The sequence below is a fragment of the Cetorhinus maximus genome, chromosome 6 (genome assembly GCF_964194155.1).
Source record: "Cetorhinus maximus chromosome 6, sCetMax3.hap1.1, whole genome shotgun sequence".
NCBI classification, from domain to species: Eukaryota; Metazoa; Chordata; class Chondrichthyes; order Lamniformes; family Cetorhinidae; genus Cetorhinus; species Cetorhinus maximus.
In genome coordinates, this window is record NC_135884.1 from 95,454,423 (window position 1) to 95,473,966 (window position 19,544).

Sequence of the window (19,544 nt, forward strand, 5' to 3'; positions counted from 1 at the left end):
ACCTCTGTGAAGGAATACCCCATTGGACTTTGATTCTGGACTCTGAAACCCATGTGAAACACCATTTCTTGTCTGCACTGTAAATCTTTCTTTTCTCTATCCCTCTTTCACTGTATGAATGCAAAGAGGGCAAGGTTGTGACACCCTCCCTTGTGCTTTGAGTGTGTGCAAATAAATTAACCCTTTGAGTTCATCCTATCTTGAGTTTTGCTGTGGGGTTACTAATAGAAATTGGATCACACCAAAACTGAGGGGTTGGGAAATAGGCCACCGTTTAAAGGGGGAAGCAAATCACAACACCATTCTGTTTACGGATAGATGATAGAGGACAAATCATTGCGGATTAAATTAACCCCCCTCCTGTCCATAACAGTAGCTATCTGCTATGGGCTAGTGCCTGCTAAAATAAATAAAAACAGAAGACTTCATCCGTTGGTGTAGCCTGGATTCAAACCTGCATCTCACAGATGAAAGAGCAGTGTACTTATTGATGTAATGCTTGAAATCTAGGGGTAGGATGTGGGGGGAGGGGGGGTGGGGTGGAGGAGAAGGTGAGGTATACATGAAGACAATTAATTTTTTGAAATAAGACCATAAGACATAGCAGCAGAAGTAAGCCATTCATCCCATTGAGTCTGCTCTGCCATTCAATGAGATCATGGCTGATCTGATAATCCTCAACTCCACTTTCCTGCCTTTTCCCCATACCCCCTGATTCCCTTACTGATTAAAAATCTGTCTGTCTCGGTCTTGAATATATTTAACGACTCAGCCTCTGTAGTAAAGAATTCCACAGATTCACTACCCTCTGAGAGAAGAAATTCCACCTCATCCCTGTCTTAAATGGGTGCCCCCTTACTCTGAGATTATGTCCTCTGGTCCTAGACACTCCCACAAGGGGAAACAACCTCTCAGCATCTACCTTGTCAAGCCCCCTAAGAACCTTACGTTTCAATAAGGTTGTCTCTCATTCTTCTAAACTCCAATGAGTACAACCTATTCAACCTCTCATAAGAAAATACCTCCATTCCTGGGATCAACCTAGTGAACCTTCTCTGGACTACCTATAATGCCAGTATATCTTTCCTTGGATAAGGGGACCAAAATTGTTCACAGTATTCTAGGTGTGGACTAACTAGTGCCGTGTATAGTTCTGGCAAGACTTCCCTATTTTTATACTCCATTTCCTTTGAAATAAAGGTCAACATCCCATTAGTCTTCACTATTACCTGCTGAACTTGTATGTTAGCTTTTTGGGACTCATGCACAAGGACTCCCAAATCCCTCTGTGCTGCAACCTTCTGCAGTTTTTCTCCATTTAAATAATATTCAGCTCCTCTATTCTTCCTGCCAAAGTGCATAACCTCTCATTTTCCCACATTTATATTCCACCTGCCAAGTTTTTGCCCACTCACTTAACATGTCTACATCTCTCTGTAGACTCCTTGTGTCATCCTCACCACTTGCATTCCCACCTATTTTTGTATCATCCACAAATTTGGCTATAGTATATTCACTTCCCTCAGCTAAGTTATTAATATATTTTATTAATAATTGTAAATAAATATACTCATGGGATGGATATATTTAAGCTTATCTGATGCGCTATTTCTTATCACATAGACTGGATTTGTATTTGGTATCTATTTGCCCCTGCTGATTCTGTTCTTTTGTGTCTAGTAGAAATAAAATCAATAGTTTCAAGATTAAATTGCACTTAATTGTAAACTTGTTATTATAAACATGTATAACCAATAAAAATGAAAAAAGGTTCTGAATATTAATAAAAAGAGCCAATTTTCAATTGGCAATTTCAAACTAGTTTTCTCTGCTACATTACCTGTCGGTTCAAGAATGCAAAGGGCCTTCAGCTCCTTTCAACTTACAATCGATTTGAATTACCATTTTTTTATTTCCCTTTTTGTCATCTTTCTAGGTTTTTTCTGTATAATTTATCAATTAGTGTTGGCTTGCAATTGATGGAAACTAGTATCTTCAGGGAACATTTTCTTAATGGAGGGAGACTAGCATCTGTGGAGGAGCAGAGGAATTTAGGTATCCATGTTCACAAATCAATAAAAGCTAGTACATATGTACATGAAGAAATTAAAAAAGGCAAATGGAATATTTTCCTTTATCTCAAAGAGTTTGGAGTATAAAATGGAAGAAGTGGTGTTTCAGTTGTACAGACCTTGATGAAACTCTAGCTGCAGTATTGTGTTTAGTTTTGGGCACCAAGCCTCAAGCAAGATATTATTGGCTTTGGAAGGGGTACAGTGCAGACTCACCAAAATGATGCCAGGGCTTAAAGGACTAAAATATGAGGATAAGTTGCATAAAATGACAGTGGTTAACTGTGGTTTTGTGTAATGTCTTGCTTCATGAGTCAAAAGGTTGTGGGTTCAAGCCCCACACTAGAAACTTGAGAATAAAATCTACGCTGACACTCCAGTTGTACTGAGGGATTGCCGCACTGTCGGAGGTACCATTTTTTTGAATGAAATATTGAACTGAGGCTCCACCTGCTCTTTCAGCCAGGAGCAAAAGATACCAGAGCTCTATTTCGAAGACGAGCTGCCTTCGTTGTAATGTAGGAAGCATGGCAGGAGATTTTGTGCAAAGTAAGTCCCCACAAAAAGCAAAAGCCAGGTAATCTGTTTTGAAAGCACTTTTAGACATCCTGAGGTTGTGAAAGGGGCTTGTAAATCCATGTCTTTTTTTCCTTTTAACAACTTGCTTCGCATTCCACTGAATTTAGAACATTGAAGGAGTGATCTAATCGCAGTGTTTAAAATGATAAAGGGATTTAATTGAGTAGATATGAAGAAACTTTCCCTGGTGGAGGAATCCAGAACAATGGGATGTAATCTTTAAACTGGAGCTAAGCCATTTAGGACTGAAATAAGAAAGTACTTTTTAATTCAATATAAATTTGGAACTCTGTCCCTAAAAAGCTGTGGATACTGTGTCAATTGAAATTCTCAAAGCTGAGATCAATAGTCTTTTGTTAGCTAAGGGAATTAAGGGATATTGAGCAACTGTGACAAAATGGAGTATGTTACAAATCATGATCAAATTGAATGGAAGAACATGCTCAAGGGACTAAATAGCCTTTTGCTCTTCCTATGTTCATATGAAAAAGAGCAGGTCAATATCTCAGACTACAGTCAGCAACAATGCAGGGAGTTTTTGCTTGCTGTTGCACTCATTGTTAAGGAGTGGGGTGGTCAGTCGTCAGAGCATGGTTCTGCTAGGTTTCCCACCCAGAAACCAGCCTGATTGGCAGGTTTAGTTTCTGTTGGTTCAGGACCACTCTGGAGGAGGCCCAGGTAGGTCCAATCCCCGACCTTGATGAAAGTTCCCATCTCAGGTATGGTGGGGTGGGAGGTTGCGGTCTGATTACAGGTGGGATCTGATCCCTCACCCCGGGTTTGATGGAGGCGGAGCGTGTCAGGCCTGGGGAACCCAGATGGCCATAGTTAAATATGCCAAATGGCATAAATTGGAAACTTCCAGCTTCCTCTTCCTTGTCCCACCTCAGTAAAACCCAAAAGTGGGTGGAGTGGAGATGGCTTCCTCATACACTCGGAGCTTTTGCCCATTTAACCGCCCCCCACCCCACTGTACCCAATCCCACAGCTCACTCAAATTAAATTTTCTCCTAATCTGTCAGTGCTAGGTGTCTTTCTGTTGATTTAGACCTCTTGAATAGGTAATGGGATGGAATTCTATGTCACAACCATAGTATTTTAGTACTCTTGCCAAAATGGTCCTAGCTTTCTCTTGTCTATTTTGTGAAGCTGACAGCTACATTGTTACAGTGATCTTGTCAATTATTTTTATGAACGGGTTTTTATGGTGTAAAAGTAGCTGGAATACAGCTGAGTCACTGGATTTAGAAAGGTAGAAACTATTTAAAACATTGAAGTCATCTTGTATAATGTATTCAAGTTGCATTGTAGTGTGTGCGATGGTATCAACACAACAGTAATGGCACCTGCCCTAGAATTTCAACTTCACTGTTCTCTTTGTGGCATCCTGCACCTCTCACTTCCCTGCACCCTCAGCCATATGCCACCTGAATGCAAGAGGGTCAAATGAGTGGCCTTAAAGGCTGCTCATCATCAACCTTGAGGAGATACATAGGAGCCATCTAGTGGAGACGAGTTCCCCTCCTCACTCTATAGGAAGACAACCAGTTTTCTCCCTTTTCAATTTCAAAAATGGAGTGCTACCAATCTGTGTCAAGAGACCCGAACCACTTGGTTGATGAGCTTCAAGTGCCAAACCCATGCAGCTGTGCAGTTGTGGTTTCTAGTAGGAAATTAGCTGGTGCCAACACTCCGCTATCTGGCAGCTTGTGCATGGAGTACCATTCCCAATGGGGACAATTGCACTATTTTTTTGGGATCCTGCTCCCACAAAATTCTCCCAGAAATATTATTTCCTGTTTCCTTAATAACCTTTCTATTCAACTCCTTAGCCACTCTCCCTCATACCCTTCATTTGTTTTAATATTCATTCATGGGATGTGGGCGCTGCTGGCTAGGCCAGCATTTATTGTCCATTCCTAATTGCCCCCATTCAGAGGGCATCTAAGAAGGCATTGCTGTGGGTCTGGAGTCACATGTAGCCAGATGGTAAGGATGGCAGATTTCCTTCCCTAAAGGACATTAGTGGACCAGGTGGGTTTTTACAACAATTGACAATGGTTTCGTCGTCATCCTTAGACTTTTTTAATTCCAGATTTTTATTGAATTCAAATTCCACCATCTGCCATGGTTGGATTCGAGCCTGGGTCCCCAGGGCATTACACTGGGTCTCTGGATCACTAGTCCAGTGACAATACTACTATGCCATCGCCTCCTGGAATATCAGATACTATCTGATATTGCTAATTGCTCACTCAGATACCATCCCTCTCCCTGACAAAACTGTCATCGTTTCTCCCCTTCCCCAAAATAGAATAGTTCGGTCTAGAGTTGACTGAAAATCTATTTTTGACCCATCCAATCCCTACAACTACAAACTCATCCTTAAGCTAATGTGAGTGATCTCATCATTACCTGTCAATTCCATGCCTGTTTGAATGCCTCTAGTCCAGCTTGCACCCTCCTCATAGCACTGGCCCTAGTCAAAGTTATGAATGACGTTCTCTGTGACATTAACTATGATATATTATTGCTCCTTCATACCTCAATTTCTCTGCAATGTTTGATATAGCTGACCATACCATCTTCCTCCATTGCCCAGTTCTATGGAATTGCCCCCTCATAGTTGCACTTCTGTCTATCTGAACACATCTATGGCTAAGGCTTCTCTTCCCACCTCCACATTTTCACTATGGATATATCCTTGGCCTCCTCCACTTCCTCATTGGCAACCTGTCCTTTGTAACTTCATCTGCAGGCATGGAGACAGCTTCCATATGTTTGCTAATGACTGGTAACTGTAATTCTCTACCACTGGTCTTGATCACAGAGTTGCTGTGCTGTGTGTATCCAACATTCAAGTCATAGATGAGTTGCAACTTCCCCCAACTAAGCATAAGATCAAAGCCTTAGTTCGTAATCACCAGCATGAACTGCATTGATTGTCATTATCATCATCTCCTATTTGTTCAGGTTTAACAAAATTATGCAAAGCCTTGAATCCGTTAAACCCAGAGCTGAGCTTCAAACGTCCCATTTATACAGCACCAAGAAAATTTATTTCCAACTCTGGTGACATTACCAACCTCTACCTCTTGCTTCTTTAGGCTTTCTGCTGCTGAAATCCTTTTTCCATTCAAGACCGAATTATTCTAATTTAGCTTTTTGTGCATCTTCTTTCCCTAAACCCCTGGACTCTCCACTTTTACATTAAAAGAAAAATTCCTAAAACAAATGTTTTTTTGGCCAAGTTTTGAGTCATCCCATTTAATTTCTCCTGTGACATAATGCGTGTTCCCTTATTTATTTCTATTTGTCAAGTAACTTGCAATGTTTATTCACATTAAAGGTAAGTTTCATAGGAACTTGAATCAGCCATTTAACCCATCAAGCCTGTTCTGTCATCCAATGAGATCATGGCTGATCTGTGAGTTAACTCCACCTACCACCTTTGCCCCATAAATCTTCATGCTATGACCAACAAAGATCTATCAATCTGAGATTTAAAATTAATAATTAACCAAGCAGCAGTTGCCATTTGTAGAAGAAGCTGTTTTATTTGTTGTTCTAATAACGTTGTGTGGATATAATGTATATGGTCTGCAAAATTACATTTTCCTGCCAGCAGTTTCACTGTTTAGGCACAAAGATGCCATATAGTTTTTAACGTATACTAGTTCTTCAACTTTTTAATCAGTACAATTGTTGTAAAATTATAGTGAAAAATATAGCTGCACAAATATTTCTAATGGAGGTGCTTCACCATTACATTCGGCCATGGAAGAACCTTTCCAATTGTTAAACAGCCTGAAACATTCCACTACTTCACACAATTCTCCAAGGGAGGAGTGTTAAAATACAAAAATAATAACAGCAGTTAGGTTGTTCTGATGATGGTTCTGATACCTTTAAATGTTACTAATCATAAAATGATTGGGTTACTTGGGACAAAACTCCCCAATCACCTATGGTCTTTGATGGTATGTCAGTCTTCCTGTCACTGGGCTGCCCGTTAGACTTGAAGCATGAAGGCAACAATAATGGCTCTTGGTAAATAGTAAGTAACCTTTACCTTAAGTTAAAAGAGCTGTAGCCCAGTGCAAGCTTTTATTAGGAAACCAGAGCTGTTTACAACCCAACAGCTCAGTGTCCTTGGGAGTCCAAAGAGTCTAGTCAGAGGTATTGACGTATATCTGGCTGTAATGTCTAACACTAATCACTTCAAATCACTTCCACAAGTGGATAATGTAACAAATTAGCACTGAGCCATTTGCAATCCTGATGGAAACTGACAGGCTTCTGTTCCTGATTTTTTCCTAGGGTGGGTGGGAAGGTGGCCGTCTTGCCTTGGGGACTTTTGGGGCAAGTTATGTGAAGGAGGAATGGAATCTGTCAAGTGGTCAGACTAAAATAAGATACGGCTAGACAGCTGTTGTTTCCAGAGGTAGATATTTTGGATTTATTCAGAGGAAACATTCATGGACCAGTGAGTCAATTGTTGAAATGACAGTTCAACTCAGTTGTACATGTTGAATTTTCACAAGCTTTTTTTTACCTCTGGTATGCATGATATAATCTTTATTTTAATTCAAACTAAATTATGATTTTCCTGGCAAAACGTTAATGTTAATAGCATTCATGAAAACATATTATTCAATGAGCATTTTTGAAGTGGAACTGATTTAATCAAAATAATTTAACTTCATTGAACAGCCTATGACTTGATTTGTTTACCTTGACATTATGGTAATAAATGAGGGCATATTCAGGTAATAAATAAGCATAGGTTTAGTTAGGTTATGTGATAATGATTGCTACTGACAATTCAGTCATTTTTTGTGTTTAAAAAAATTGATTGAATTTGAATTAAAATATATTGAAAACCAGATTTTTTTGTGGTTTATTGCCATTTTGGATTAAACGATCTTTGCTTTCTACATAATTTTTAAATCATTCAACTGGGCCTTGCTCTTTGCGCCATGATCATATGACATGATTGTTTATAATTTCTCAGGGCTCCTGATCACAATAGAAGAGAGAAAAGAACCTTGTTCATCATTTATCCATGTGCCCCTGATTCACTTTCAGGATTATTTGCAGGTGATTTCATAAACATTATTGTTTAAAAAAGGGACATCATATGAATTCTGTCCCAAGTATAAAAGAGGTATTTCTAAATACTATACAAACATATGTAATATAATGAAGATCAAATTTCATGCTGGAGTAATGGTGTTTTAAGCACAAATTGAAGCTGTGGTACCTGCACTGCCAAATTCCTGGACTGTTTTTAACTTGAGCAACTAGTAGCAAATCCATTAAGATTTGCTCATCTTTCCATGTTGGGATTCTATTAAAATACTGATGCTGTTTGTACATTTAAAATACTGTGGAATAAAAATAAAATCTAATATTACTGCATTTCAGACACTGCAGTTTAAATAATGATTGAAAAATAAGGGCCTGTGGATTTCTGGCATCCATGACTGGCAAAATTTAGACAAAGGATCAAACTAGAATAAAGCAATCTTCAAGGTTTTCTCAATTAACGTTATGTTTTAAAAGTGGTTGGAGTGTGTTTCAAGGATGTAGAGACTGTTTCAAAACTAATTAGGACCGTCTAGTGTTTAAGCAAGAAACACTTCAAAATTCACCCATTTTATTTCATTATGCAGTGGTATATGTGATTTCTTTTAAAAGGACAGAAGACATGAATCCTGAGTTTCTGGTTTGTGCCTAAATTGGAAAATGAGGCAGAGATGCAGCATAACTTTGTGCTCTGCCAACATTTCAAAAGACTGCAGGATGTACCCAGTCATTTTTGGGTGATTACATGTAAATAAGGTGAAAATGACATAATGCACTCCATTTTCTGTCATTTCCACTTCATTTGCATTATTTCTTGTTCTTGGCATATAAGACTGATATTCACATTTTCTAAGCACTTTGTAGAAAGTGAAAGCTAGCAGTTATGGAAGGGATTTTCCTGAAGCCGAGTACTTAGTCATATGCTTAGTCAATTTGCTGTGGGGCAATTTTCTCGTCTTTCCCTATCCCACTCACACCTACTGTTTCAAATGGGTCAAGGTAAGTTTCCCATTGGGTAGTCCCTTCTATTTTTGCTTTTCAGCAGTGGCTCAGTTGATAGCATCCTTGCATCTGAGTGAGCAGGTTGTGGGTTTAATTCCCAGTCCAGGACTTGAGTGCAAAAATCCAAGGCTGACACTCCAGCAGAGTACTGAGGTGGCGCAACACTGGAGGAGCTGTCTTTCAGATAAAATGTTAAATTGAGGCCCCATCTTCTGTAAAATATCTTATGGCACTATTTAGAAGAACGGCAAGGGATTCATCTCCAGCCAATATTTATTCCTCAATATCACAAAAACAGATTATCTGGTCATTGTCACATGCTGTTTGTGGGAGCTTGCTTTGCACAAGTTGGCTGCTATGTTTCCTATATTCACTTCACTTCAAAAGTACTTCATTGGCTGTAAAGCACTTTGGGATGTTCTATTACTTTTTTCTTTTTGCATGAGGAGGAGGAAGTGCAGGACAAAGGGATGTCAGATAGGTCAGGCTACAAGAGGCGCTGTGCTCAATCACTAGTATCAGCATTTTTATGTCTGCTGCAGACAAGAAAATACCTCACTATCATAGTCAATTAATACATGCCTTGGCATCTGTTAGCAGAGAAATCTGAGTCAGCAGGCTTGCCTATGTAAATATCTGATGATTCATACTGTGAGTACCAGCCCAGTCACACAGTATGTTGTGCTTTAGTGACACCACATGAAAGAAGACATGCCAGGAACAGCTAGTGGACTCAAATTAGCCCTGTCTTGTTGAGATGCTACCAACAGCAGACTGTGGCAGTTACCATGGGAAGCTGAAGAAAAACAACCTGCACCGTAAGTGTGCCAGGTGAAAAATGGTGCCATCTGCCGCAAAAGTTATGGAAGCTGGTACATTTAGTGACTGTAATGGTCAGCTGTAGCGTGAAGCTTGGCTCCAACTTTTTGTAAGTATGCTGCAATGGTAACTAACCTATAGAGATGATGTAGAGTGCTACACAGGGAACCGCTTCTCTCAACCACCTTGCATATTGTACTACTTTTTCAGGTTAGCAGGCTGTAACTAGTGGAGTGCACAAAGGATCAGTTCTGGGGCCTCAGCTATTTAAATTTACATCAGTGACTTAGATGAGAAGACCAAATGCAAGGTATTCATATTTACTGATGTTATGAAGCTAGGTGGGGTATTTAAATTGTGAGGAGGAGACAAAGAAGCTGTAGAGGGACATTGGCAAGTTAAATGAGTGGGCAAGAATGTGGTAGATGAAATATAATGTGGAGAAAAATGAAGTTACCCACCTTAATATGACATTTTTTAAATGTGAGAGACAAGGAAATGTTGGTATTCAGGGTGACCTGGGGGTCCTTGACAATATATCACAAAGTTAACATACAATTTGCTTCCCTATCTGCTTGTTGTACTTGTATGTTATTACAAAGGATGCAGTATAAACATAAAGAAATCTTACTGCAGTTATATAGGGGCTTGGGGAGACCACATCTGGAGGGCTGAGCACAGTTTTGGTCTCCTTACCCAAGGAAAGATAGAGGGTATGCAACACAAGGGACATGGGGATAGGCAGATGCAGTAAGTGGAGTTGAAATAGAAGAAAATCATCATCTTATTGAGTGTCAGAACAGGCTCAAAGGGTCATATGGCTTACTCCAGTTCCTATTTCTTATATTAACCTTGGATTCCACAGCCCTCTAAACAGTGAGTCAGGTGTTGGGCTGCTGTTTTATGCCTGAAAACCCACACCTACATCATCATTTTTGTCTATTAATGTCCTGCTTCTTCAGCGTGGCAAACTTTGCTCATAGATTGTGATGCATTTTGAGCTGTTCCAGAGTTTTTAGGATGTATGTCCACACATTGTGACACTCTGTTCTGCTGCTATTGTTAGAACACAGGTGGCGAAGAATTGAATACTGGGTCAAGTTTTTATACACTTAAAAGATTTTATTTACAAACACACACATTACATAATGTGCACCTCCAATTCAACAAGAACAGTTTCAGCCTGCACCTATATATATGCCCATCACTTGAATAAAATTTACACCTAATTGATATACAGTTAACAACCATTGCTAGTGCAGCACCTAAATATGTACCTAGAATTATGCACAATTCTGTTTTGAGAACAGCTAGGTTGAGAATAATTGGGACAGAAAGCCAAATTCCACTTGTGCATTTCTAACCATTCAAGTATAAACTGTATGCATTCTTTTGTAGCACAGCATACTTCCTCTTAAGATTAAATAGGTGGATATATTTCACGATGAGGTTAGATTGTACAGGGCTCATTTTATGCTTTGTTTTTAAATGTCTTATCTTCCTTTTACCCCCATCCTCTTCCAAACCACATCGCTTTTGTTTATCAGTGACACAACAGCATGTATCTTTTAGATAGCTTCTGTCTTCATTATAAGAAAGCAACCTCACAAAAATGAGAGAAAATTTATAAACATCAGCCTGTCAAAATGAGCAACGTTTTCATCTTTTGACCAAATTTTGCAAATAAGATTATATGGTGTGCTGTTTTAATATCTGCATACTCTGTTTCCATTCAGTGACCCTGTGTTAATCCTTGATTCTATGTCCATGTCAAGTTGGCACTGCCTTCATGTGATTAAATTCCACCAGGACTGAGACGAGAAGGGAGAGAGAGTACAAATCTAAGAGCAAACCAGCAGATAAGGCTAGACAGTACAAAAATAATAAAAGGACAAAGCTAAGGCTCAGTATCTAAACGCACGTGGCATTTGGAACAAAACAGATGAACCGATAGCACGGTACAAAACAGATGAACTAATAGAAATAAATAAGTACAATCTGATAGCCATTGCAGAGACATGGCTACAGCATGATAGAGATTGGGACCTGAATATTGGAGGGTATGTGACATTTAGGAAGGACAGGAAGTTAGGGAAAAGGTGGAGGGGTGGCTCTGTTAATTAATTATGGTGTTAGCACATCAGAGAGGGATGACCTAAGTTCAGGATCCCCGGATATAGAAGCGGTTTGGGTTGAAATGAGGAATGATAAAGGCAAGAAGCCACTTGTGGGAGTGGTGTCCTGGCCCTGTAATTGCAACTACACAGTAGGACAGAGTATAAAAGAAGAGATAATGGGAGCTTGCCAGAAAGATACAGCAGTAAATACAGGGGATTTTAATCTACATGTAGACTGGAATAATCAGATGGGCAAAGGCTGCACAGATGAGTTCATAGAATGTTTTCAGGATAGTTTCTTAGAACAGCACATTCTGGAGTCAACCAGTGAACAGGCTATACTAGACCTGTTATTGAGCAACGAGATAGGATTAATTGATAATCTCCTGGTGAAAGCATCCCTAGGTAGCAGTGATCATAACATGATTGAATTTTACATTCATTTTGAGGGAGAAACGAGTGTGTCCAAGACTAGTATTTTAAACTTTAAAAAGGGAAATTATGAGGGCATGAAAGCAGGGCTAGCTAAAGTGAACTGGCAAATGAAGTTAAGGATATGTCAATAGAAGTTCAGGACAAACATCTAAGGGGATATTTCAGAATACACAATAGATACGTTCCAATGAGAAAGAAAAATTCCAAGGGGAGGGCCCATTATCCGTGGTTAACTCATAAAGTTAAAGACAGTATCAAACTTAAAGAAAAAGCATATAATTACACAAAGACGTGTTGCAGGTCAGAAGATTGGAAAGAATATAAAGAACAAAAAATGACAAAGATTAATAAGGAGGGAAAAATTAAGAGTATGAGAGAAAACTAGTTAGTAATATAAAGACGGATAATAAGAGTTTCTATAGATATTTAAATAAGATAAGAGTTAACAAAGTGAGCGTTGGCCCTATGGAATGCGTCTGAAGAATTGATGATGGAAAGTAGGGAGATAGCGGATGAATTAAGCAGGTATTTTGCTTCAGTCTTCACTACAGAGGACACAAGTAACATCCCAGAAATAGCTATAAATCAGGAAATGGAAGGAAGGGAGGAATCGGGAAAAATACAATCACCAGGCAAGTGGTATTGAGCAAATTGTTGGGGCTGCAGGGCTGACAAATCCCCAGGTCCGGATAGACTTCACCCTAAGGTCTTGAAAGAAGTGGCTAATGAGATGAACTGTTTTTAATTTTCCAAAATTCCTTAGATATGTGGAAGGTTCCATTAGATTGGAAAATAGCAAATGTAACGCCTTTATTCAAAAAGGAAGGGAGACGGAAAACAGGAAACTATAAGCAAGTTAGCCTAATATCTGTAATAGGGAAAATGTTAGAAACTATTATTAAAGATGTTATAGCAGGGCACATAGAAATATTCAAGGCTATCAGGCAGAGTCAACATGGTTTTCTGAAAGGGGAGATCCATAGCATCTGGTTGAGATGGCATCTGTTACTTGATTTCGGAGTGTGGTGTGTCTGACCACAGGGTGTCTATTGGTTTACATGGACTGTGTACTTACTGTGGACATTAAAGTATAAGATAGTTTTGTAACTTTTATTATCCTTACAAATCTGTGTGTATATATATATATATATATATATTTGCAACGGTAGTTGTGGGTGAAGGAGTGTTGTAATGTGGTACATCTTTTCTTGTTTAATAAATGTTTTATATTTTGTTAGAAGTTCATCATCTGATTCCTGTAACTCTGTTCAGTAGCTACTCTCCATGTATCTAAACAAATAAATTAAAAGTTAGGATCTATCAAGCTGGGCTCCACTGTTGGATCAGGCTTGTCCAGGGGTAACCTCAGCTGCAGATCATAAAACAGTATGTGGAGGGAGGGGGTGGTGAATTGTTGCTCACCTGTACCCAGCCAGAGTAGCACCCAGTTAAGATCTGGGTTTCTGAGCAACTGAAACCTGCTTTATACTTACCCTGAAAATAATGAAACACCCTGTATTAACAATTGTCCCCTAATTGTGGTATCGACTGCAAAGCATCACGTGGATGTTGAGGTGTTTGATCCTTGGATAAAATTAGAAAATAACGCTTTCATCAGGCATATCAAGCTATGATGGTGCTCAGATTCTCTAGGTCTCTGTCATCTGACTCGTGTCCAGGTCAATCAAATAGAGTGAAATTCAAGGACACTTTGGGGCCAATTTTCTTCGGTGCACTGGGGATGCTTATTTCTTGGGTCAGGACTAATTTAGGATAGCATTGCATCCTAACCTAATCTTCCCTTCATCGGGCATCTATACATGTTTGCTTCCAGTGGGGCCATTGGATAGTGGATAGCTAACTCGGCACAGATAAAGATTTGAAGCAGTGAGATTCCATAGCTGTGTATTACAGCTGCTTACTCAATAAACACATTGAGCAAAATAAAAGCAAAATACTGCGGATGCTCGAAATCTAGAACAAAAACAAAAATACCTGGAAAAGTTCAGCATGTCTGACAGCATCTGCGGAGAGGGATACAGTTGATGGTTCGAGTCCGTATGTCCCTTCAACAGAACTAAAAAATATAGAAATGAGATGAAATATAAGCTGGTAGAGGGGAGTGGGACAGGTAGAGCTCGATAGGGGGCCAGTGATAGGTGGATGCCAAGAAGAGACTGCCAAAGATGTCATAGACAAAAGGACAAAGGGGTGTTGACGGTGGTGATATTATCTAAAGGATGTGCTAATGGGAACATTAAGGGTAGCAAGCAGGACAAGCTAGTGGCAGATGGCCCTAGTGGGGGTGGGGTGGGGGGAAGGAATCAAAATGGGCTAAAAGGTGGAGATGAAACAATAGATCGAAATAAAGTTAAAAATAGGTGGGAAAAGAAAAATATATTTGTTTAAAAATTATACATTATTGGAAAAAGGGGGTGGGGATGGAGACACGGCAAAATCACATTTGCAAACTTTTAATCTGCAAGTTAAAAATGTTGTTTAAAGAAACAGTTTGATTTGACCCCAGAACGGTTACAGCACAGAAGGAAGCCATTCATCCTATCATGCCTGTGCTAGCTCTCTGCAAGAGCAACTCAGCTAGTCTCACTCCACCACCCCCAGTCCTCCACCGCTGCCTTTTTCCCTTAGCGCTGCAACTTTTTTTTCTGTTCAGATAATTAATTGTTTTAAAACAACCATTTGAATTGCTGTTGTATGTGTAAACCCCATTCTGCTTAAAGCAGAAATTAAAAGGAGCTCTGCATGTGTGATCCATTCAGTGGGGTGGATAAACTAAGATGTACAAGTGGAATTTCTTTTAAATTTGTTAAACAAAATTTTGCTTTACAGATGATGTGCTGAGTAAAGATGCTGGAGAATGTGTAATCTGTTTGGAAGAACTTCTGCAAGGGGACACAATAGCTCGACTTCCTTGTCTTTGTATCTACCATAAAAGGTAAGTAGGCACTGAAAAGAAATATGCATGCAAAAGTACTTCATTGTTTAGACTTTGAAAAATTTCTCTTTTTTTAAGTTCTATTCTACACCTTTGCACTGCCAAATAATTGTATCTTGTTGAATGGATAAAATGAGGATAAAGCACTTCACACACTCTTTCATAGAATATTCTTTCTCAAGATTTTCAGCAAAGGCAATTGATTCTTTTGTTTATAACTGCAATGTTGAACTTCAGTATTGGGGGCTCTACTTCTTGTGAAGCACATAATCAGAAACCAGGGTGAAAGGCAGGTGAGTATGAGAAGTAGGTTCTGATTATTGATCACTGTTAAGATGTGATGATCTTCCAACCAAATCCTATTAGGCCAGCAGATTTATTTTTATCTTCTTTTAATGTGAAAACACATGGTTACGAGCCAAAAGACTTTTTTGTTGTGGGTCAAGATGAAAATGTTTTTGATGCCTTTAGCAGAATCTGTTTGTGAAGCCACTGGTTCCTCCTTGTCTGGGCATAGGCTAGTTGACACAACGGAGCTATGATTAAGCTACAAATTTAATTCTGATTAAGTTATAAATTTACCTAACTCCCAACCAAACCAGAGCTATCAGTTATGTTTGAGTATAAGACAATATGATTTGTTAGTATTTTAGACTGTGTTTGGGTCTATTTGGTCACTGTCTCTTTATGTATCTAGGCTATCTAACATAGAAATAAAAATAGATATTCAGTTTATTGACTCCAGCACTAGCCCATATATGGAACATTGCAGTGTCACCTGAGCTGTTAACATACTGGCTAATAGGAAATATAATGATCATATTTCATATATTTAACTTGAAGGTTTTTAATCCTGCTTTCTTGTTTCTGAAGGTAAATGATGAAGTTGATTTTTTTTCTACTTTTTTGTGGACAAAGTTAGGGATGGCATTGCTTTGAAATTTTGTACTTTGCCAATATGAAGCATTCTCAAGTCAGATATGGTACCTTTATACCATTAATGATGTAATTTAATTTCTTTGAAAAATTGATTATTTAAATATAAATTTTTGTTTATATGTTATTAAATTATATAAAATATGAGGTCTGAAGATCAGCCGTGATCCCATTAAATGGCGGAGCAGGCTGAAAGTGCTAAATAGTCCACTCCTGTTCCCGTTTCTTATGTTCTTTTTCGAAGAGTATTTCGGGCATTCCAAATCCACATCACGCAAATGTTCTCTGGGTGTTTTTATCTTGGGCAAAAGTGTAAAACTGGCAATAGTGAATCAGCAATCCTTTCAATCTTCACCGTTTTCATTTCTATTGATGTCAATGAAACAATTCACAAAAAACGTATATACTGTCAAAGCCATTTAAAAAAGAAAAATCCAAATTTCAATACCAAAGATGATCCTGGGATGCAATTCATAACTTAATCTTGGTTCTGTTATGTCAACTAACCCATGGAATATATATCAATATAATAATAAAAACCAATAGGATGTCCTTTACCTCTATGAAAGCAAAACACCTTACTAGTGTGATCCATTCCATTTCCTAACCAACCACCCTTTTGCCTGCTAAAGTCCAAATTCTAAATGTGGCAAATTGTTTAAGCCTAGTTTTATGCTATTGACTCGCACCCATTATGAAATAACTTGAGATTAGCGAAGCTCAATCAGTTAGAAACTTAGACAACAGAGAATGGTGTCTTTACCTGGAGTCTAGACTAAATTCAGACCCAGGTCCCTGAGGTCACTTTCTTGAAAATGGTACCCATAAGTTGAGGTTTTTGAGCTTTAATGCCTAGTTTACAATTACAAACAGAAGCTGAATTGCTGAAAAAGTAGAAGTTGATTCCTGTTTGCATCTCAGGAAGAAAATCAAATTATAAAATTTTAAAATAGTCCAAACTGGCTTTAATTATGCCCTTCCATCTGGCCTTTGCACTTTTTTACTAATGGAATTATCTTGTCTTGAAATTGTAAAACGGAATTCATAAAATGTGTACGAAAATGTTTTGAACATTTATTTATTTAAACATGTGCTTTCAAGCTACACAGGCTGTAGTTGGCACATGCACAACCGTTTTTTTATGTAGAGTAATTTGTTTTCAATCCAATTCAGTTAAAACTGAGTTAAGGGAAAGTGGTATATGCTTTGGAATGTGAGAACATGGTAGTGCAAAGTGGTGAATTTGCACTTCGATTCCAAACAGTATTAAGTTATAGATTTCAGCCACACCACAGTGGAGCGAGGGTCCTCAAGAGGGACATAGGTCATTGAAGATGGCAGGTCATGTTGAAAGAGCAATTAATAAAGCATATATTATCTTGTACTCAATGTACAATTATTAAAGCCTAAGAGTAAGGAGGTCATGGTGAACTTGTATAAGACACTAGTTAGGCCTCATCTGGGGTACTGGGTGCCATACTTGAGGAAGGATGTGAAGGCATTGAAGAGAGAATACCAAGGAGATTCACAAGAATGATTCCAGGGATAAAGAACTGTAGCTATTAGGGTAGAGGTTGGAACTGTTTTCCTTGGAAAAAAGGAGGCTGAGAGGAGACTTGATAGAGGTATTCAAAATCCTATGGGGTATGGACAAGGTAAATAGTGAGAAACTGTTCTCACTCAAAAGAGCATCAAAAACTAGAGGGTACAGATTCAAAATAATTGTCAAAAGGAGTAAATATGATGTGGGCACCCCAGAGGGTGGTTGGAGTCTGGAACGAACTTCCTGAAAGGGTGGTGGAGGCAGGTTCGATCGAGATATTCAAAAGGGAATTGGGTTGATACCTGAAAAGAGAAAATGTGCAAGGTTACAGGGATAAGGCAGGGGAGTGGGACTAAGTGGAATGCTCTTTCAGAGAGCCAGTGCAGATTCAATGGGCTGAACAGCCTCCTTCTGCACTAAAGATTCTGAGATTCTGTGAAATTCTCATTGTGAAGGAGGTTGGCCACAGTTAGAAATAACCCAAGGGAAACAAGAAAAAAGCACGGAGAAGAGCGGAGAGTTGAAAACTAAGGATTCTTACCCTGACCAAAAAATCTAAAAGTAAAAGGGAAGGGCAAAGGGTTTTATACCAAGGATTTTCCCTTTTTATTGAATCACACCACTCGCATGTAAGTCGTTATTTTTGTTTTATTGACGTACTTTGTCTCGGACATCCGTATTTTCAGGGTTGCCTTAAATCCTGAACAGATCTTGTGTTGTATGCTATAGCAGTGGAATTTGTGCATTTGATTCAGCTGGTAAAGCTTTTGCCAGCTCAAGTCTTCCCAGACCAGAATTCTGGTTAATCTGAAGCAGTTGGTTTTGTTTGAGTGGTCCGAGATGCTCCAGGAGGCACTATGCGGTAATAGACCAGTTCTTGTTAGGAGCAGCAACAGCCTAAAGCAAAATAATACGAATGATGGAATTCCTGAAATCAAAACAGAAAATGCTCTAAGCCCTCAGCAGGCCAAGCAGCTTCTGTGCAGAAACAGTTAAATTTTCAGGTTGGTAACCTTTTATCAGAATAGCTGCTTTCCTGAACAAGGAAAATATATTAATTTATATTTACATACAGGTAGGAGGCAATCTGTAAAATGTTGAAAAATAAAACAAATGGCGGAACTACTTGGAAAGTAAGGAAGTATATCCCGGCCTTCCTCATCCTTTTTAAAGAAAGGCTAAGAAGCTGATGGTCGTTATATTTTGTTTACCCCAATAAGAAGTGTTGCTTCTGAATCTTCAGTTCTACATCCCAGTTGTGAATCAACAGATGGATAAACAGGGTTTGATAGTCCCTGACTTGTGTTAACAGTAAATGATGCAAAAAAATATAATAAATTGTGCAAAAGACTATTGAGTGAGAAACTTCAAATAATTAATATTTGTAAACAAAAAGTACTGAATAAATAAATGAGACTAAAAGCCAACAAATCCCCTGGACCTGATGACTTACTGACTAGGGTCCTTAAAGACGTGACTACAGAGATAGAGGATGCATTGCTTTTGATTTTCCAGAATTGCCTAGATTCTAAAACAGTTCCCATCGATTGAAAGGTAAAAATTGTCCCCTGTTGTTTAAGAAAGGAGAGAGAGAAAATAGGGTATGTTGGCCAGTAAGCCTGATGTCTGAAGTAGGGAAAGTGCCAGAATCTATTGTATGGGATATGGTAACAGGGCACTTGGGAAATCACAGTATGACTGGGCAGAGCCAACAGGCTTTTATAAAAGAGAAATCATGTTTGATAAATCTGTTCGAGTGTTTTAAGGGCATAACTAGCAGGGTAGGTAAGAGGGAACCAATAAGCGGAGTATATTTGGATTCTTAGCATGCATTCGATAAGTTGCCACACAAGAGGTTGTTACAAAAAATTAGGACTTGTGGGATTAGGGATAATATATTATCATGGATTGAGGATTGGGTTACAAACAGAAAACAGAGTTGCAATAAATGGATCATTTTCAGGATGGTAGAGGGTAACTAATGGAGTGACACAAGG

The 19,544-nt window shown here is 38.8% G+C and overlaps 1 protein-coding gene across 1 annotated transcript in view; it reads left to right on the forward strand.

The window, feature by feature from the left end:
- The window catches only part of znrf1 (zinc and ring finger 1), a 260,146-nt gene that overhangs the window by 203,396 nt on the left and 37,206 nt on the right, over positions 1-19,544 (forward strand). The window contains exon 3 of the mRNA XM_078544110.1: positions 14,963-15,068. Coding sequence (XP_078400236.1) covers positions 14,963-15,068 — 106 coding nt within the window. The remainder of the gene's footprint in view (positions 1-14,962; positions 15,069-19,544) is intronic.